Source organism: Mustela nigripes, chromosome 14 (assembly GCF_022355385.1).
Source record: "Mustela nigripes isolate SB6536 chromosome 14, MUSNIG.SB6536, whole genome shotgun sequence".
Classification (NCBI taxonomy): domain Eukaryota; kingdom Metazoa; phylum Chordata; class Mammalia; order Carnivora; family Mustelidae; genus Mustela; species Mustela nigripes.
The window spans coordinates 70,598,476-70,620,638 of record NC_081570.1 but is presented as its reverse complement, the minus strand read 5'-3'; the positions used below and the strand labels follow the sequence as shown (position 1 = coordinate 70,620,638).

At 41.0% G+C, this 22,163-nt stretch overlaps 1 protein-coding gene across 4 annotated transcripts in view; it reads right to left on the bottom strand.

Moving 5' to 3' along the window:
• Positions 1–22,163, bottom strand: part of SAMD13 (sterile alpha motif domain containing 13) — a 40,904-nt gene that overhangs the window by 6,819 nt on the left and 11,922 nt on the right. For 3 of the 4 annotated variants that reach the window (XM_059376962.1, XM_059376963.1, XM_059376964.1), the window contains exon 3: positions 11,798–11,909. In XM_059376962.1, the coding sequence (XP_059232945.1) occupies positions 11,798–11,909 (112 nt within the window). Of the gene's footprint in view, positions 1–247; positions 286–11,797; positions 11,910–22,163 lie in introns of all 4 variants that reach the window. The other variant, XM_059376965.1, reaches the window with a different exon arrangement.

Genomic DNA, 22,163 nt, shown 5'->3' with positions numbered 1-22,163 from the left:
CTATGTGGCTCAAAAAGAAGTCTTTACCTCATTTGTTAAGGTAACGGTCAGAAGCAAAATGGGTCTTGCCCTTCAATTCGACACAAAATCCATTTTGGCTCATTGTGAGGGCTAATGCCTTCAGTGACTTAATGCGTATCTCCCTGTTATTTAATATTTGCTACTGGCACAAAGTGTGTGATAAAGGGGCTCTATTACCAAAAAAACCTTGTACACATTTCTGATGAAGAAAAAGAATGAAACTCACTTCATCAAATGAGGAAACTGGGTTACAGAGATGTCTGCCTAGATGGAAAAAAAAAAAAAACAAAAACCACCAGAATAGATACAAGGAACAGAATTAGAAGTGAAGGCTTCCCATGTATGGTCAGATAAGGCTTTTTCACTTCAGCTATCTTTATAAAGTTAGCCTTTTTGAAACTTATCTCTGGACTTAAGAATAAAACTAAGTAGCAACATCACAACAGCAGATGCTTTAAAAAATAACTTTGAGGCTCAAGTGTAGGAAGGGTGGCTGGTTGCTCTTTTTTCCAGGACACATAACTACACATCTCTCAGATTTCCTTGCAATTTGGTGTGGCCGTGTGACCATGTCCTGGCCAATGACATATGAAGAGATTATGTGTACCTCTTTCTGTGAACACCTGGCCCATAAAACTACTTGCATGTGCTCCTCCTTCCTCTTTATCTTTATGCCAACTGAATGTCAACGTCTGGATGATCTTGATCTGACTGCAGATGACAGAGCCTCCATCACCCTGGGTTCTTGAATTGTAGAGAAGGAGAACACTCCCACAACCACCACGGACTATTTACATGAATAAGAAACAAGCTTCTACTATAATTAAGCCATTATACATCATTTTATCTACTTGTGACAACAGTTAGTCCACTCTAATACACCATGTCCACAACTTCACCTTCACTTCCAGAAACTTCAATAATGTCATCAACCAGCAAAGTCCTACCTCTGCAACTTGAAGTCCAAAATCCTATCCTATCTCTCACTCTTCACTCTCATTACACCGATTTTCACATTTCAATTCCTAGATGGAATTGGGTCATGAGTCTCCTTCAGACTCTTCATTTGTATCAAGTCTGTACCCCTTGGTTGGCCATGTGAACTATTCTTTTTTTTTTTTTTTTAAGATTTTATTTATTTGACAGAGAGAGACAGTGAAAGAGAGACCACAAGGAAGAGGAGTGGGAGAGGGAGAAGCAGGTTTTCCACTGAGCAGGGGCCTGATGTGGGGCTTGATCCCAGGACCCTGGAATCATGACTTGAGCCAAAGGCAGATCCTTAACCAACTGAGCGACCCAGGTGCCCCTGAACCATTCTTTTTTTTTTTTTTTTTTAAGATTTTATTTATTTATTTGAGAGAGAATGAGTGAGAGAGAACATGAGAGAGGAGAAGATCAGAGGGAGAAGCAGACTCCCCAAGGAGCTGGGAGCCCGATACGGGACTCGATCCTGGAAGTCCAGGATCATGACCTGAGCTAAAGGCAGCTGCTCAACCAACTGAGCCACCCAGGCATCTCTGAACCATTCTTTTATATACCCTCTCAAATTGCCCTCTTTGGCCATTAGTCAACCATGGTGCCCATGCCACAAACACCTCATCAAGGAGAAGAATAGCAATCCAACTTCTCTGACTCCTATGCCTGATGCAGCTGGGGAAAATAAACAAGATTTGAAGATGAAATCCTACACAGAAGCCATGTGCCAGTCTCAGCTGGGGCAGGAAAATTACTCTGCAGTTCTTCTATGTATCCTTGGTCAGCTCCCTCTCCCATTCCCTTTGATAGCCACTCTTAAACTCACTGTTCTCCTCCAGTTCCTTATTAAACCTCTCCCCATCCTGTCCACCCCAAGCACAGGAGCTTGCTTCTTGTTTAGCAAAGGAAATAAGAATCTGTTGGGAACTCCCTTAATGTCCCTGGGGACAACGGCAATCTTAGCTAGATCTGTACACATCCTCACCTATGCCCCCAGAGCACAGGAAGGATAGAGGAAAAACAGGAAGGATAGAGAAAGACATCCCTGTCTTGCTCAGAATTAATCCCTTCATTTTTTTAAAAACAAAAATGAAAGCGTTGAATATTTTATTGACCAAACTGAATGAACGGAATCATGTATATCATGGCCAACATAACATTTTATTATGGTAAAATATGTATAGCATGAAGCAGGCCATTTTAGTTAACCATTTTTTTTTTTAAAGATCTTATTTATTTACTTCACAGGCAGAGATCACAAGCAGGCAGAGAGGAAGGGAAGCAGGCTACCTGCTGAGCAGAGAGCCCTATGTGGGGCTCGATCCCAGGACCCTGGAATCATGACGTCAGCCGAAGGCAGAGGCTTTAACCCACTGAGGTGCCCTTAGTTAACCATTTTTAAGTGTATAAGGTAGTGGCATTAATTGTAGTCACAGCATTGTGAAATCATTGTTACCATCTATTTTTTTAAACTCTTCCATCACCCCAAACAAACTCTATTAAACAGTAATTCCCCTCTCCCCCAGCCCTTAGAAGTTCTAATATTTTTGTCTCTATGAAGTTGCCTATTTTAGGTATTTCCTGTGAATGGAATCATACAATATTTAAGTGGTTTACTTCACTTAGTGTAGTGTTTTCAAGGTTTATCCACATAGCATGGGTCAGAACTTGACTCCTTTTTATGGCTGAGTAATATTCTGTTGTATGGATATACCATATTTTGTTTATCCATTCACCTGTTCATAGACACTTGGGTTGTTTCTACCTTTTGGTAATTGTGAATAATGCTGCAATGAACATTTGTGTACTATTGTACACAAATTGTGTACGATTGTAGTATCTATTTGAGTCCCTCTTTTCAATTCTTTGTGGAGAATTGTTGAGCCATATGGTAATTCTATGCTTAACTTTTTGAAGACCCACTAAACTTTCCTACAGTGGCTGTACCATTTTATATTCCCAACCAGTAATGCATGAGGGTTCCAAATTCTCCATGTCCTTGCCCTTCCATACTCTTTGATCTCATCCTTTTCCTTATCCTAAGGGAGTCTGCTTTATTTAACTGTCCTCAATCTCATTCAATTTTAACCTAATTCTTTTGGCTACTTTCCTGCATATAAATAAGTTTGAGTGTCTCCTCTCTTAAAAAGAACCCTTATGCCAATTGTGTAAGACTGATGAATCACAGACCTGCACCCCTGAAACAAATAATATATGTTAAAAAACAAACAACCAAACCAACAAACAAAAACAAGAACCCTCATGCCTACATGACACTCCAGCTCCTGGTTCTCCCTTCACTTGGCTGGCCTCCCACTCACTGCTCGAAGGAGGAAAGCGTCCTCTACTTCCCAGTCACCCACCCTCCCCCTTCCCCACCTCCACTGAAACTCCACCATCATTCACAGACCCCACCACCAGGGCTTCACCTTTTTCAGGTATCTGAACTTGTTGATCATTGCATTTTTCTGAAACTTACTCCTTCACTGGTTTCCGTACAAGTTCTCATTACTGGTTCTTTCCCTACCCACCCCCCCACCCACTGTTCTTTCTCAGTTGCTTTTGCTAGTTACTTTTCTTCTCCAAACAATTAAAACTTTGTTATTCCCCCAGGGTGCTGACATGGACCTTTTCCTCTTCCGCTTTTAAATGCCTCTCATTCTCATCTCTCCCGTGACTACTAATGACCTCAGATCTCTGCCTCCAGGTCTCACTCTTCCCCCAAACTGTCTGCTAGATACACACACCTGGATGTACCACAGGCCTTCAAATTTAATGTGCCCCAAACTGTGCTCATTATATCCCTTTTACAACTTATCTCCCACAAACATCCAAGTTAATGGCACTACTTTACAACCACCCACCTGGAAGCCTGGCAGCATCCAAGCCCCCTCACGTTCCCACCTGTGGGCAGTGAACTCAGTCTTGGGTTATAGCAGAGAACAGAAATGGGACAAATCTTCAACCTCCATTGCCAGTGATCCACTAAATTTTTTGCCCGTCTTCCCCAGATTTTCTAACCCATGTCTTCCTTGGCCCAGTAGAATTACTGCAGCAGCATTCCCACCTTCCATCTTCTTGTCCTCCGATCCATTCTCCACACTGCCAACAGACTGATCTTTGATCTTTCAGAACCACAAATCTCATCCTGGCACTCACTTCCCACTTAATATCCTTCCATGGTTTCCCAGTGCCTCTCAGGTGAAGTCTCTCTTTTGCCAGGCAAACCAGACTACCTGTATTCTGGACCTCTGTTTATCTTTCAGTCTTATTCCTTGACATTCCCTGATCCATACCTCTTACTCTAAGGTACTTGGAATTCTCATGATAAATCATGTTTTTCTCATGTCCTCATGCCTTTCTATTTGATCTTCCCCTGCCAGGAATTCTGTGTTTCCTTCAAATGGTCCCTATACCTACAATGGTTTCAGGTGGTTTGTTAAAATAAAAAAATACTCGCAATAATGGACATTATTTACTTCAAGAGTTTTATATTCATTTTTTAAAATTTTTTATTTTTTATAAACATATATTTTTATCCCCAGGGGTACAGATCTGTGAATCGCCAGGTTTACACACTTCACAGCACTCACCAAAGCACATACCATCCCAATGTCCATAACTCCACCCCTCTTCTCCCAACCCCCCCTCCCCCCAGCAACCCTCAGTTTGTTTTGTGAGATTAAGAGTCACTTATGGTTTGTCTCCCTCCCAATCCCATCTTGTTTCATTTTAATAAGAGTTAGAAAAAGCTACAACAACTATTGGAACACTTGAATGAGTGAAAAAAGCTACAACAACTATTGGAACACTTAAATGAGTGAAAAAGCCAAAGAAGCACTACGTTTGTACCTGGTTAGGTAACAGTGTCTTACAACTGGTCTCATTTCAAGTAAATGATTTAAACAACCATTGGAAATTTTTGGTTCAGAGAAATCTATTCTATTTCAATCAAAAACTCAAAAGGTCCTTTCCTTATCAGTTTTGCTTTCAATACTCTTGGCTGGTTTCTTATTGTTAGCACCATCCGTTTGTTTTTTGAGTACTTCATAAATATTTATAGACTGGAAGGACACATCTGCAGAGTTTGAGTTGCCACTTCCCCTATTGATTATGTTATAAAATATTTTAAGCATTTCAGAAGCCTTCAACTGTTAAGAAATATCAGGTGTCAAGGCACCTTAAATATTTTCAGTAGTTGGTATTATAAAGTGCTGATAAAGTAATAACAGTTACTTCCAATTTGTGAGGTTTTAACTGGTCTCACTCAGAGCTGGGTTTACCATGAAGCTAATGAAGCTTAACTTCTGCCTCAGTAATTTTGTATTCATATTTTCAAACTTCTTTCCCCAAGGAGGGCTCTTAAAATTGTAAAAGCTTTAGGCCTCCCAAAACTCGATTTGTCCTTGGTCTAAGGAGAAATATCCACCACAGGGGCACCTGGGTGGCTCAGTCGGTTAAGCGTCTGCCTTTGGCTCAGGTCATGATCTTGGGGTCCTGGGGCTAAAAGCCCCACATGGGGCTCCCTGTTCAGCAGGGAGTCTGCTTCTCCCCTTTTCTGTTGCCCCTCTCCCAGCTCGTGTTCACTCTCTCTCTCTCTTGCTTCTTCTTTATTTATTTATAGGTAAATAAACAAAATCTTAAAAAAAAAAAAAAAGAAAGAAAGAAATATCCAGAAAATCACTACAGTTGAAATCCATCTGGCCATGACTTAGGCTACTAGGCTCAGAGTTGCTCTGATTGGCCTCCCCACTTTCCTACTTCTTTTGGAAGTAGTGTTGTTTGGCAATTTGTAGCAGTGAGAATTTTTACTCACATTTGTTAAGTCAGTGGCTTCAGAAAGTTAGCAAATAGTCATCTGAAAAAAATGCCAATCTTTGCATTTCAAATGAATGGCTTAAACAACCATTTCAGAGTAGAATACTGCTCTTATCCAAGTGGTTTGGAGAAAGTGAGGAGATAGTAGAGTAAAATTAATTTGTCACCACGAATTGCATACTATATTGTCATGAGAAAAAATTTATCTGAGAAAAAAACTATCAGTGATACATATTGTTCTAGAAACAGAATCACTGGGGCACCTGGGTGGCTCAGTGGGTTAAGCCTCTGCTTTCAGCTCAGGTCATGATCTCAGGGTCCTGGGATTGAGCCCCACGTCGGGCTCTCTGCTCAGCGGGGAGCCTGTTTCCCCCACTCTCTCTGCCTGCTTCTCTGCTTACTTGTGATCTCTCTCTGTCAAATAAGTGAATAAAATCTTTAAGAAAGAAAGAAATAGAATCACTGATGTTGCTCACTTATAAGTTTGAGGGATTCAAACAATATGAATTATATGACACTGACTGAATGGCAGATCACTGTCTTCCATCTTCTTCATATATAATCTGAGTATGCAAGTCAGACAGATGAAGACATGGAAGTGAAGTGACTACATTACGAGGGGCAGAGCTGTCTGGGACCTGCATTATGGTCCAATTTGAGTGGTGATGGTGCCATACGGAGCTGCCAGCATTCCTTAACTGGCAACTAACAGCACTGTCCATAGAAATGGTTTTCCACCTGAGAATGGTGCTCACTTAGCCTTCAGAGGCTGACACCGTAAACCTCGTCTTAAATGTTCTGTGAGGAAGGTAGAGATGTTTTGTAAAGAAGTTAGTCAAAAGGTTCTCTAAAAAACTAATGCTCTTAGGAGAGCCAAATTCCTGAACTACCTTTGGCTCTTGAAAACCAGGCAACCCATATCCACAAGCAAATGCCAATTTTTTATCATCTAGTCACCAAAATCCAACTGTGTATATATAACATCTCAAGTAGTTTTGGGCTCTGTGCTGTGCATTGAAAGCATACTTCATGAAGGCCAGTCCTAAGTTAACACTTGGCTATTAATGCAACAGCTTGACCAATATTCTGCCTACTTAAATCAATGTTCATGTTATAGAAATCTGAGTCCTGAAAAGGGAAATTCTTCAGGATCCTCTAGTGACCAATGTCAATCAGGAGAAAAGAAACTAGGAGTCACCACAGCATGAGAGATCTGCCTGCCAGGGGACACCTGGGAAAATAGCCACCACCCCACGGTGTCTATGGGAAAGAGAGTACTGACAGAGTTGTCATTATTGCCTCCTCTAGGAAGGACTCCCACTGCCTCCTGCTCTTACTGGCCAGTGAACCCTCCGGAGCACTATGTTAATGAGGTCAATGAGTGAAGGAAGAGGGATCTCACTGGTTTTAAAGGGGACTGGCCAGAACAGTAAAACAACTTGAAACACACATACTGATGATATTGGGTCATGGGGGGCTGGGCAGGGGCTTAGAACTTCCCTTTTGACAGTTCTTTTGGCTTATAGTGGTAGCTTGCAATGCAGGCTCAAAAGAGGTTTTCCGGAAGAAAACTTGATAGAGGTCATTGCACCAGAAGGAAACTTAATGGAAATCATTGTCATGTGGCAGTGTCCCTGCTCAAAGAAAGGAGGTCATGCAAAGACCACCAGCTTCACCAGATGCTTCATACCACAGAAACATGGGGTGCCATTTTTACCCTTTGGATTAACCTTGCTCAGTGGCCTGATATCTTCCAGGGAGGTATGCTACTAGAAAGCCACATCTGTGTTTGGTTGCTACAGCAACAGAACATCCCGTATCATACTGTGAGACCACACCGTAAAGTCAGATATTCTCCTGAAACTCAGCCCAGCCGAGGGTGGACATGTCCAGCATCAACATCACTATTTAAGTCAGCTCTACATTCTCATCACAGTTCTGGAGGCTGAAAGTCTAAGCTCACAGTGCTGGCATGGTCAGGTTCTTGGTGAGGCCCTCTTCCTGGCTGATGGGTGGCTATCATCTTGCTGCATCCTCACATGGCAGAGAAAAGACAGAGACAGCTCTCTGGACTCTTCTCCTCAGGGAACTACTCCCATCATGAGGGCTCCGCACTCATGACCTCACCTAAATCTGACTATCTCCAAAAGCCCACCATATAATATCATCATGTTTGGAATTAGGGTTTCCACAAATGAATTTGGGAAACTGGGGGAGGGGGCAAAAACATTCAGCATACCACAGTCAGCCATGAAACTAAGCTCCCCATATCACTGGCAACTGTACTATATTTTCTGGACCTGCCCCTTTCCAAGGTGGTGTAAGGGTACTTTCCAGCTGGGTCCTGTTTCTTTCCAATGGTAGGGCAAAGTTTTTCTTGAGGAGATTTCAGCAGGTGGTCTTTCTTATAGCTTCTCAGTTGTCATGACCTAGAAGATGTGCCTGGAAGGGTCACGTGTTTGGGCTGGGGGTGGTGGTCTTCTCATCTAGGGTGAGCTTGAGGTTCACTAACAGGAAGATCCTTGAAGGTGAAACATAAAGCTTTCTGAGGCATGATGACAGAAGAGGCAGGGGAACCTGGTAAAGGATCCTGATTCTCAGTCCTCACGGAAAGCACAGCAGCTACTTGTCTCATCAGGCTGGGCCTGACTAGTGGTTCCCTCCTTGCCCTCCCTCTACCTCCTTTATAGAGAAAAGGAAAGAAGATGAGAATTACACTGCAGGAGGAAGATCTAGATCACTTCCAGGGAATAATTCAAGGGAGACTCTTTCCTCTACCCAATTGCCCTTCCATGAGAATGAAGGAGCTTGAGCTTCTAGACCATGCTTGCAAAACTCTAGTGCCCTGGGAATTCATTTCTCAGGCTCCTGAGTTGGGCTGAGCACAGTAGCAAGATGATGCCCTTTCCCCACTTGAAAGACTTCTGAATGAAGACCTTTGGGAGAGTTTGTTCTCTTTTGCTTCCCAGTATTGCTGATGCCAGAATGATGTCATTCCTGGGAGAAAGGGTCCATTTCTGAGCCAAGCTCAGAGCTGGCCAGCTGCATTCTGAGGTCCTGCACAGAATCTAGAAGGCCCAAAGGACACCCCCCACCCAATCTGGGACAACTGCCTCAGAGGAGTCTGAATAAAAGCCCAATCTTAAAAATGCTTTTGGACAGCTGGGAATTGGGCCAAGAGACCTTTTAGCTAAGTCCTTTTTTTGTTGTTGTTAACCTTTTACAATATTATTTAAATTTAATTTCAGAAGAGAGCTATTCAACTATAATAACACAAATGGATATAACTCCACTAAAAACTACAATAAAATATGTTCCAGCTGATAGGCCTTTATCTTTCAACCTGAGCTTTCCACCCCCATGATTTTATTATAAAAATTTTCAGGGGCATCTGGGTGGCTCAGTGGGTTAAGCCTCTGCCTTCGGCTCGGGTCACGATCTCAGGGTCCTGGGATCGAGCCCTGCATCGGGCTCTCTGCTCAGCAGAGACCGTGCTTCCCCACCCCCTGCCTGCCTCTCTGCCTACCTGTGATCTCTGTCTCTCTCTGTTAAGTGAATAGATAAAATATTATTTAAAAAAATTCAAACACGAAGTTGTAAGAACATACAGTGAACACCAATATGACCACCACCTAGACTCTACAGTTAACATTTTCTATACTTGCTTTATCATATGTTTATCCCTCTACTCATTCTTCTATCCAACTGTCAACCCATATTTTGATGCATTTCAATGTAAGTTGTATAAATCAGTGTATTCTCCTAAACACTTTAGTTTGCCTATGACTAATTGCTTAGTGTTTTTTATAGTTCCTTTTCTTTTGAGGTAAAATGTAAAGGCTATGTAGCCCATAGATCTGTAACATCTGTACATGTCTGTGCATCTGCAGTGCCTCTACTGAAGCAGATGCCTGTAGCCCAGATCCTCACTGGGACCCAGAATGTTCCTTCATGCCGCTTTCCAGCCATTCTCCACTCCCACCTATCCAGAGGCAACCGCTGTTTAATTCTTGCTACCAATGATGTGTTTTCCTGTTCTCAACTTTCATCTAGGTGAAATTGCTATGGTCTGAATGTTTATGTCTCCCCAAAATTCATATGTTGAAATGTAATCTCTAATACTCCAGGGGGTATTAGAGATCATTGATTATGGTGTTAGAAGGTAGGGCCCTTGGGAGGTGATTATACGGATTAGCGCCCTTCCAAAAGGAGCCCCAGAGAGCTCGCTCATCCCTTCCTCCATATGAGGACACAGCAAAAAGACAGTTGTCTAGGATGCAGGCCCTCACCAGACACCTAGTCTATAGTTTCTTTAGTCTTGGAATCCCCAGCTTCTGGAACTGTTAAGAAATAAATGTTTATTGCTTAAAGCCACCCAGTTTATAGTTTTTCATTATAGCAGCCCGAATGGACTAAGATAGGAAGGAACTGTTGAATATGAACTCCTCTGTTAGGGTTCTCTTACTCAGTATGATACTTTGAGACTCATCCAGACTGCTTTACATATTACTAGTTTGTTCCTTTGGATTACGGGTGGTATTCCATTGTGTGACTCTACCACATTCTCCCAGTGATGAACACTTAGGCTTCCAGTTTTGGACTATTATGAATAAAGCCACTAAGAATAATTTTGGATAAATCTTCTGTGGACATATGTTTTCATTTCCCTTGGGTAAATACTCAGGATTTAAACTGCTGGATCATGGGGTAGATGTATGAGTATTTTACATCCCCACCAACAATAAAGGAAAATGTGTTTGTTCTACCTTCTCTTTAACGTTTAAATTTATAAATCTTTCTAATTTTAGCTATTCTGGTGAGTGTGAAGTGATTTAAGCTGCTATTTCAGCAAATTTTCCAAATTACCAACAGCAACAACTATATATGTGTGTGTGTATATATATATATAGAGAGAGAGAGAGATCAGGTTTGAAGAAAATATTGAAGGAGATTTAGAGATTGAGATACATATATATATATATAAAGTTTCACTAGCCAAACCCAGCTTAAGAGAATAAGAGAGAGCTAAATGGATACGGAAGAAGCAGCCAGACACATTCTTCAATTTATAATTCTATCAATTATATTACAAAACTGGAGAAGTAAATGTAATGCTTAGAAAACTACAGGCTTCACTGATAGGGAGATAGGATCTGTTTCCCTACAGAGCTGGTCTGGTGTGGACCACAACATGTCCCCTCAATTTGCTTCCTCATGGTCAAAGCCCCTTTGGGCACTATGTTTAGAGAGCTGGCCCAGCCTAAAAAATGGGAATCAGGAATCACCCAGATAATGGAGAGGGACCCCCTACTCCCTCCTTCCAATATGAACCCTGGATCCGAGGGTCCAGGGGACATCAACACTGTAGCAGGACCTACCCTAGGCACTGTGCAGACAAAGTCCCTTAATCCTCACACTACCACCTATCAAGTTGGGCCAGTTTTCTCAGAGAGAGATAGGAACTTGCCCAGAGTCACACAGAGTTAGAAGAAATAGGATTTGACTCTAAACCTGTACTCTTTCCACTCTACCTTGTTAAGCACCTGGAACACAAACTGGAGGGGGGTTCCTAGCTCGGTTGGTGCCAGGACCAGTAACGGACAGTGCTCTTTGTCTCTAGTCAGATCGGCCCTTCATTTCCCTTTCCTCTCACGTTCTGCTTTCGTGTGTCTGTGGTGAAGGTAGAGCCGTCCCATCTTTCAGCAGATGCAGATGCAAATGAATGTTAGCCCTCCTTCCTGCAGCAGAGAGTGAGTCCCAGGGATCGGGCTCCCCTCTCTCAGGAAGGAATCAATCGCTCATCACTTTCCTTCTCCCCTTTCCCACCCTCCTCAATGGTCCACCATGATGGGTGTTTACACAGAGGACATGCAGAGCCTCAGAGATCCCTCACTGCTCTCTGGTCCTCTTCCTCCTTGCTCCCTCTGCCTGCCACGAGGAAGAGGTAACTATGTTCATTGTGGGTTTCTCTGGACCGACTTACCTGCTCCTGAAAAGCACTAGCTTGCTCCTCAAATCCTGCTGTTCGGAAATAGTTGACGACATCCATCACAGCCCAGTCTGCGGGATCTGGCGGCCTCCCATTCTCCATGGAACTGCAAAACACAAACCCAGAAACTTGGAGTAGTGGAGCAGGCAAGAGTGTGTGGCCCAGCTTACTACCCAGTCTCCTAGGGGCAGGCCCTGGCCAGCTTGCTAGATTCGTGGCCCTCTCTTCCCTCAGAGGCCCAGATTCCACTTTTCCTCTCAGGACCATAATCATTCTTGTGTTTCTTGGGCTCAGGACATTGTCACTCTTATTGGCTCAGTCATTGTTTTCCTCATAAACCATTAGACCCTTCATATGAAGTGCTTCCTCATGAATTGGTTTTTAATCCAGAGATATTAAGAGTGGTTCCATGATTTCCGGCAACTCACAGGATGATACTCATACTCCTGAATTAAGAACACCAGGCCCTGTACAATACGGCCCCCATGCACCTGTCTTTTTCCATCCCCTACCACCTTCCCGATTCCTATCGCCTCATATCCTCTCTACAGCTGTGAAATCACAGAGCTAAAGCCACTCTCCAGTATGCTGTGCCCTTTCACAGTTCTGGGCCTTTGCATGTGCTATTCCAGACACTGACAATGCTCCCTCATTTGTGTCTACTTGATACAATCCACCATTCCTACCTAGTTCATCCTAGTTCCCATGCCACCTCCTCTGTGGGGCATTTTCTGGCCCCACCAGGGAACTGTTTTAGTTATAATCTTCTCTGCATTCGAGAACTCCATTTGAACTCCCATTACAGCATTTTCCACGCTGGATCATACTCTCTTCTTATTGAGCAGTCTCTTCCATCAGAGTGGGAGATGTGGGCTGGGAATACACAACTGGGCCTGAATCATCTTATTATTCCTAGTGTCAAGCATATACTTAGGAACTCAACCAGTAGTCACATGACTATATGATGACCAAGCATCTGAGAGGTTCTATGAGTAATTTATCTCACTGGATTTAGAAAAGAAGGATAGGAAAAGTAGAATAGAGAAAGAATGGCAAGGATCCACCATTACTGTGACTTTGCCTCATTTCTCTTTCAGGAGTATTTGTCTGGATTTATCTATACCTCATCCAAAGTGATTCTTCCACAGTGTACATCTAATCACATTGCTCCCCTCTTAAAATCCACCAAACCCTTCTACTGCTTTAAAGATGAATTCCAAATAGCTTAACTTGGCTTGGGAAATCCTTCAGAACAAAGCTCCTATCAACTCTCCTGCTAGGAATACACTAAAGAGCGAACAGACATGGTCTGCTCTCTTGTGGACCTACAGTCCTGTGGGGAGAGATGATAATCAGTAATCATACAACTAAACGCACAGCTGCACATTGTGGTAAGTGCTATAAAGGACAGTTTAAGGAGTTTTAACTATGGCAGTTTAAGGAGCTAGCAGATGCATTCCCATGCGAGTTTCATTCGGGGCAAGGTCTAGAAAGAAGGCAGAAGTTAACAGAATGAAATCAGGTGAAGTTTATTCCAGAATCTTCAGCAGGAATATATACATACAGTCAAGGGAGCCATGCAGGTGTTGGAGGCCACACTGAGGATTCTGGATTTTTGTCTATGAGCAATAAAACTTGCTAACTGGCCTTATGTAAAGGGGGTGACCTGATCAGATTTGCATTTTGAAAAAGAGAATTAGAGATGAGCCAAAGGGGAAGGAGGGGTGCCAGTGAGAGGTGGTCGGCTGCAGTCATCCACGCAAGAGATCATGGTGATCCAGACTAGAGTGGTGGCTATGGACAAGGAGAGGAAGTGTGCATATTTAAAAGATTTTTATCCAAGAAAATCAGCATGACTTAGCGGTGGACTAGACATAGAGAATGAAGGAGATGGAAGTGTCATGGAACTGGATGGATGGTGGTAACTTCACTTAGATGGCATTGCCAGGTTTAGTTGAATACACTGAATTTTGGGTACCATCTACATCCAAGCAGAGATTTAATGTGGGACTGAGTCTGGTGCTCAAAACAGATGAGTGGGCTGGAGGTATCCATTATGGAGATTGAATTTTTAGATAGCAACTGAAGTCTTGGGAGAGGGTGAGAAGAAAATTGGGCCTAGAACTAAGCATAGGTAGGAGGTTCAACATGCTAGTGAAAGTGGAAAGGATTCATGTTACTTTTGAAGGAAGTGAAATTGCCCAGACTTTGAGGATTCCTGAAAACCCTCAAATAAAAGTCAAGGGACAAGCTGTGCCTCTGCCTCATCCCCAGCATAATGTTTTGCTCATAGTAGGAACTTAAAATATTTGATTAAAAAACCAAACCCCTGGGGCGCCTGGGTGGCTCAGTGGGTTAAGCCTCTGCCTTCAGCTTAGGTAATGATCCCAGGGTCCTGGATTGAGCCCCACATCGGGCTCTCTGCTCCGCGGGGAGCCTGCTCCCTCCTCTCTTTCTCTGCCTGCCTCTCTGCCTACTCGTGATGTCTATCTGTCAAATAAATAAATAAAATCTTAAAAAAAAAAAAAAACCAAACCTCTTTTTTTTTAAATTTATTTTTTATTTTCAGCATAACAGTATTCATTATTTTTGCACCACACCCAGTGCTCCATGCCCTCTATAATACCCACCACCTGGTACCCTGACCTCCCACCTCCCGCCCCTTCAAAACCAAATCTCTATCTTAACTCAAGAGAGCCTTCAATCAATGGCACACTTCAACAATGACTTATCAACACAATGTTTTAACTGAAAAGCAAAGTTTACTAGTTAATAGTGTTTTCCCTTTTGAGCTTAGAGATTGTCAATCTGTAAACATGCATGTCCACATGTACATATGCATTCATATATATGCGTGCTTACTACACACACACACACACACAAACCCCTACCTAACATTTAACAGGTAATATACACAGGGGAAAAACTACTTTCACCCTAACACTGCCACACATTACTATGTATTTTAAAGTCAAACCTAAATTTTTTTTTTTTAAGCTAAATGGATTTTTGAAAAATTACCCACATGCTGGGACTTTTCCATCATCCTATTAACACAGGCCATCAACAGCTGACACTGGGCAGTTCTTTTAAGGTACCATTTTCTTTTCCTCTCTTGCTTAAGGTAGGTTTAAAGAATGTTTAGAAAGAAGTTCATTGTTCTAAAAATCTTTTTTTTTTAAAGATTTTTATTTATTTATTTGACAGAGATCACAAGTAGGCAGACAGAGAGAGAAGGGAAGCAGGCTCCCTGGTGAGCAGAGAGCCCAATGTGGGACTCGATCCCAGGACTCTGGGATCATGACCTGAGCCGAAGACAGAGGCTTTAACCCACTGAGCCACCCAGGCATCCCTTAACACATCTTTTAAGTTTCCTAATCAGCTCACTTCTGGCAGTGAGCGGAGTCCCATCGGATATACTTTTAAGTGCCCCAGAAAACATCTGAATCCACTCTCCCTGTGGCTGACTCCAATTAACAGCTTTTTCTCATAAAGAATAGTTATCTAATTATAATAACAAAGCATGCTACATTGTACTTTTAGGATGAGAGGCTTTCCTGATTCTTATTCTGCTGGGATATGACATCATCACTTCCATAATTGTGAAATATTCTTGAGTATGAGCAATGCGGTAGAGAACAAAGACTACGGTACTGCTCATAGTATGGCATGAAGAAGAGGAGCGATGAAAAACTAGGCACTTTCTCATATTTAGGGTAAGGAGACCCAAGCAGAGGAAACGAGGGGCATGAAACCATTTAGTGACTGACCCACCCTAAGTTTAGGCCTGACAGCCTTCCTCTCTTCAGCTCTTGTGCACCTAGTTCAGGTCTCAGGTGCATTGCTGATGCACAGCGAAGCTCCGTTGCACCTGTGGACTAAGAACCAGAGTATATAGAATCTACAATATGCTCTTCATACATTTCCTATGATCAACCTCCTAACTCCTTGTCAATTGGCTACTGTAACCTGTTTTTAGGGAACGAGGGCTCAGAAAGGTTAAGAAACTCACCCCAAACCACATAGTAGATAAAGCCGGGATTGGATTCCATACATGCTTGCTTCCAAATCTATGCTTTTCCAATCAACTCCTCAATACAACAAATATTTAAGCCTACTGACTTCTCAGTCCAGGGCTGGATGCCGGGTTACAAGGATAGGAATGCATAGTCCCTGCCCTCAGAGAGCTAGCGATCTGGGTAGGGAAGCAGACATGTGAACAGCTAACTCTAAGTGATACTAGAGCTGAGGGCTGAAAAAGTGCTACTGAGGACACACCTGCTGGAGGGCCCAAAAGGTTCTGCTAATTAGGACAACTTGGGATCTTCAAGGGCAATTCAGAAAGGCATCTACTGCTCCAAACACATCCTAAGTTAAGCCTTAGAGGGGATGGCTTGCAGAGGTAGGTACATGTGGGCACATGTTGTCACTTCAAGGTTGTTTATTTTAAAGTATGATGAATAATTTCGCTGGGCATCTAGTGGTTTTGGTGAACAGTTTTAAGGAGAAAACTGGCGATGATCAAGGGCAACCTAAAAGTGGGAGTTGGGGGGGCGCATGGAGTGCTGAGGGTATATGAAATTATGAGTGCATTTCACAGGATGGATTTAAGTGTCACCCTTCCCCACTGAGAAAGCCATACGTCTCCTAAAGGACTGCTATTTGTGAGCAAACCGAGACACTCTGTTTCCTTTTAAATGGACTGTTCTCTCCAGATCTTTTCTTATAACTTGTACACGTCAAATTCCAGAAGGAATTTAAATGGTGCGGTCTAAAACACCTTCCAGATGGTGGTTCCCGTTGCAGCTGTTAATTTTGCACTGATGAAATGAGATGGCAGATATAAGTTCCATTATTGTTTGATATTTATTATTTCACTATCATCATAGCAAAAAAATGTTTCTTAAAATATAATGGATAAAGATGATAAATTCATGAATATTTTTCCAGGCATGAGATCTTTAAAAAATATGTATGTATTTTAACTTATTACAAAAAATTAGCAAGAAACGTAGGGCAAAATTTATCTATGATCCCATCACCTAATCAAACCAATGTTTCCATTTAACCCAATCACCATTTAGTCGATGTGCATATGGGTTAAGTGCATCATATATTGGTAAAAATTATATCATGCATGGATAATTCACACTGGGAAACAATTATCCCTTAATTAAACAATCACCTCACTTTAAAAGAGATCTAGAGACACAATTATTGGGACAGAAATGCGATAAATAACAAATTTGGCAGGTACATGCGGATGGAGACCTTACTGTGAGTGTTTTTCATGTTGACATATTATAATTTTAAGCGCTGGCAGCTGAGGTCTCCATTTCCCCTTTACACATTAGTGAAGGCAGGTGGAACATAGTTGAAACTCTTTCTTAGAATCTAACATGTGTATAGTTTTTAGCACTTGCGATATTCTAGATGCTGAAGGTTGATGAGACCAAAAGGAAACTGGATAAATACAATTCACATGAGACTTCAAAACTCCATTATACTCATTGATTGCATTTCTGCTTTAAAGTTCAGAGCAAAAGTTATTTTAGGCATTAGCTAATATATTACAGTGATATATTTATCACGTTACTCCTTTTATAAAGGTAACTCTCAATGTTACCACTCAGAAATGCATTTTAATTCTGTACTGCCTTGATCTTTATAACTTATTTTCAACATTAAATTAAACTACTCTTTGCCCAGATCTTAGAATAGCCTATGGCTAAAAGCAATATAATTCTGACTATAATAAATTAATACTGGGTTTTTTTTTTTTTAATTTTTTGGCCTGTGACATATCTAACAATGAAGACACTAAATAGGCTTTAGTTTTATCTCTACTTCTTTCTTCTTTTCCCTTCAACCAATCTAGCAGGGATCTGGCTAAAAGGCAGGACTAAAAAAGAGAAAGGATGATTCAAAGGTTCTTGACAGGACATTTTTCGTTTTTTAATACTTTGATAAATAAAAGTTGTCTGCATTTAGCTGCAGCATACTCAAGCAATGGAAACACTGAAAAAGCAAATAATTCTTCAAGCCTTCTGTATATTTCAAATTCTTTAGCTTGGCATTCAGAAATTTGATTCAAACATAACTTCCCAGGCTTATTTCCCATTCTAAACTTGTACTGAAATCCAACTGGGCAACATCCTGGATTTTCCCATATCCACAGCTTGGTTACGCTTCAAAGCTCTGTGGTTCAGCTTCCAAAGATTAGATCCTTAGTCATTTTTAAAGGTACTGGTTAAAAGTCCTGTTCCTAATATGCCCAATCTTTTATTCCAATCATTAATTAATTTGAAGCTGCCAGGCACTTGATGAGCCTTGGGAACCCATTGTCTCACGAAGGGGAAAATCTCAAGTCAGCTAAATGATGAAAAAGGTTATGGTTATATATGTCACCTGCCTTATTCCAGAGGGTGGTTAAGGAGCAGGAGGAATTGAGAGATAGAGAAAGGAAGAGAAGTAAGAGTCACCATGGCAAGGGGAGTCAGGCTGTGTTAGGGATGTAGAGAGACCTTGGAGCCCTGAATCAGAAGAAACAACAGGAGCAGTCCCAGGGACAGACAGGACATCTTCCTGCACTTCTTTCCTCTGTAACAGAAATTACTTCAGGCTGATGGCTCCCTTCTGGAAGCACACGGCACTCTGTCTTTGACATATCTCTGCTGGGAAAGCCTCCCCAGCACTCCACCCTATCTTTCTGAAAACAAGGGATTTCTATAACTGCCCCCACTTCCTTACCTGTTCTCAACTTTGTAGGACAAAAAAAAGACCCCTGAATAAGGACACTCCTCTCAGGAGCATGCAATGAATTAATTTTTTATTCATCATCAGATATAAGTCACACCAAAATTCAGGCTAAGCACAGACATGTGTTTCAGCATGTGTTTCATACCCCCGTTAGTACAAGGACCACCATGCAAAGACCACCTGAAGAGCTTTCCCCCCCTGTTCTGAGCCACAGCACAGAGCTCACTCTGCCAAAGGACTTAGGTATGGCATTATTGTTTAGACAAACTCGGTTTTCCTTCTGTAGGGATGACTGTAGCATACCAGACACTATGTAGAAAACAGCAACCCCTCAGGGCTGATCATGTATAAAACATATATAATGCACATTTGTGAATTTTGATTTGATGAAACTCCTGTTGTTTTCATGCTTTAAATGATATGCCTGGCTGACTCTATGGTTTTATGCATTTTACTCTTTCGAAATGTACCCAATGATCAGACACATAATTATTTCTACAAGTCTCCCCTTTTTCCTTTGCTGTGTAGCCAGGCAAGTGTTCCAAGCAAATAACCAGGTATCCTATATCCCATGAAGTTCTTTATTTAACCATAGATGTGACTGCTTCCCTTAGAGATGGAGACCTGACTGGTGGATTGTTGTACCCATATGCATTGTTAGATTTTTTTTTTTTTAATGAGGTAAAGTAAGAATAGCCATTGTTATTACTGTTATAAGAAAAGTCTCTTTGATAATTCTACAATAAGTTCAGAGTTTTCAAATTCTAGCAATGCTAATAATAATTTCTAACTCTACCCTAATATTTTACATCTACCATTCACCTGCTAACCCTCTAATTCACATGGGCAAAAAATTAATGCTTAATAGTTACTACAGGTAACAGACTCTCAAAAGTTAGTATTATACTACTAGATCACGTTAAAACTTTATAGTACCCATTAAGAAGAAAAGTATCACATTCCTAATTATAAAAGGAATTTTAGTTCCAAAATAAAAAAAAAAAAATCCCTTCTTCAAAATGAAACCATACACTAACTGCAAAGGCAGAGGATATGGTGAGATACAGATGCAAGAAAAGACATGACATTAATAAGTAGCTTCTTTTGAAAGTCCTTGGGTGCCTGGATGGCTCATTGGGTTAAGCCTCTGCCTTCGGCTCAGGTCATGATCCCAGGGTCCTGGGATGGAGCCCCACACCAGGCCCCCCACTGAGTGGGGAGTGTGGTTCTCCTTCTCTCTCTTCCCCTCCCCTCAATAGGACTCTCCTCTCTCTGTGTCAAATAAATAAATAAAATCTTAAAAGAAAGCCCTTCCTAAACCTTGCTACTGTGAGTTTTCTATTGCAGTAGAGCTTCCCCACTGAGGGGTGAGGGGCATGGTGGTGAAAGAGAAATAAACTGCTTCCTGTTGAAAAGCTGCTAACTTATTATAAGCATCTATTGTGTGGGAGCATTGGTTCCTCCTCTATTCTAGAAGACAATGAAAGAAGGGGAAAAAAGGCCCACTGTTGAAAAAGGGAGCAAGACTAAGTGAATGGCAAAAAAAATATATATATATATATATACACACATATATAAGTATCAAATTAAATTATATATTAATATATATTTGACATTGAATATTTATGATTTGTACAGATAGGCACATACATGCAAAATACCTATAATTTTTTTTTTAGAATTTAGTAAAAATTCTAACATTGATCTAACATCATGTCCAAATGTAGAACAATGATAAGAGTGTCATGTATCAAGGTCTATGATTAATCCAACATCTGTGCATCTACAATCCACAAAAAGAGAATACTATAATCCCATTTGTTCAATAACAGCTTATTTTATGTGTCCTTTGAATATATGTGTGATTGTTTGTGTATATTCTTGTATTACATGACTATGTGTACACATATGGATACAGAAAGTACTTGTATACAAACTGTAGAAGGATATAGTTCAGACTATTAAAATGGCTCCCTCTTAGTTATTTAGTTAGTTATTTCAAAACTTAATAAACACCCATGAACCCGCCAGGCAAAATAAAAGTTAGGATCTGGACAATAAATACATCCATTTTCCCTCACTCCCCTGACCTGAGGTAATCATCATCCTCAGTTTCATATTCATGTAATCTTTCTCCTGGTGCAGGTGTGCAAGAGCTTCACTTGGCAATGACCTATGCAATATGGTAGCCATTAGTCCCATGTAGCTATTGGGCATTTACTATTTGACTGAGGAACTGAATTATTAACTGTATTTACTTTTTATTAGGTTAAATTTGTTTTTGTATTTTTTTAAGATTTTATTTATTTATTTGTCAGAGAGAGAGAGAGAGAGAGAAAGCAAGTAGGCAGAGCAGCAGGCAGAGGCAGAGAGAGAAGCAGGCTCCCCACTGAGCAAGGAGCCCGATGGATGTGGAGCTCTATCCCAGGACGCTGGGATCGTGACCTGAGCCGAAGGCAGTGGCTTAACCAACTGAGCCACTCAGGCATCCCTATTAGTTTAAATTTAAATGTAAAAACTTTAACAGATATAAAATACATTTCTGTTAAACACAGCTCCAGGGGCGCCTGGGTGGCTCAGTGGGTTAAGCCGCTGCCTTTGGCTCAGGTCATGATCTCAGGGTCCTGGGATCGAGTCCCGCATCGGGCTCTCTGCTCAGCAGGGAGCCTGCTTCCTTCTCTCTCTCTCTGCCTGCCTCTCAGTGTACTTGTAATTTCTCTCTGTCAAATAAATAAATAAAATCTTAAAAAAAAAAAAAAACACAGCTCCATTGTTGGTGTGACAGCATTTCACTTTAACTGCTGCATCACCTAGGCTAATTTGTTGAAAGTTCTCCTATCAGATGCCTGTGTCCTCTCCAGTATTATACATAAACATATAGCCAGTCTAGTTGGTATCAACTGATTCAGTTCAAATGATGTTTTCTTACATACTCATGTAACACTGTAATGTGTCTGATGCAGACAGCTCAGGTTATGAGAATCTCTTTGTATGTCACAAGTGGTAATTAAGTTGACATTCTTAACTATTTTAATTTTAATAAATTTTAGTTGAGATAAGTATGGATAAATTTTTAAAGTTTAAAAAGGTAGCATATTATTGATGAAAAATTGAAAGGAGATGCAGAAACTAGCACTAGAACCAGAACAGTAAAGAAAAAGGGAGGTTGGAGGAAAAAAAAAAGAAAAAAGAGGCTGGCTGAAAGTATACTGGAAATTTCACAATGAATAGCAATTGCAATTTGCTGGAGCAGAGCAAAAGGAAAAAAGCTGTTTGTTATGCAAAAAAAAAAAAAAAAGATAAAGATAATAAAATGGACAGTATTAAGACATTTTCAGTAGATATATAGTAAATTTGGTAACTTTCTTCTCAATGATCTAAAAAAGAATTAATGCTATTAGCCACATGAATTAAAAATTAAATGTCCAACAAAACGTTTTGAAGTGATTTCAAACAGAATCCGAGCTTATAAATTTGTATAGCTATAAATGGCTTGGATTCTTGCACAAAAAAGAAAAAAATTTTTCCATAGACATCTGGTTATATTCAGTTTTCTTAGTATATTATGAGAAAAGACTAAAAAGGTACTTCACAAAAAGTG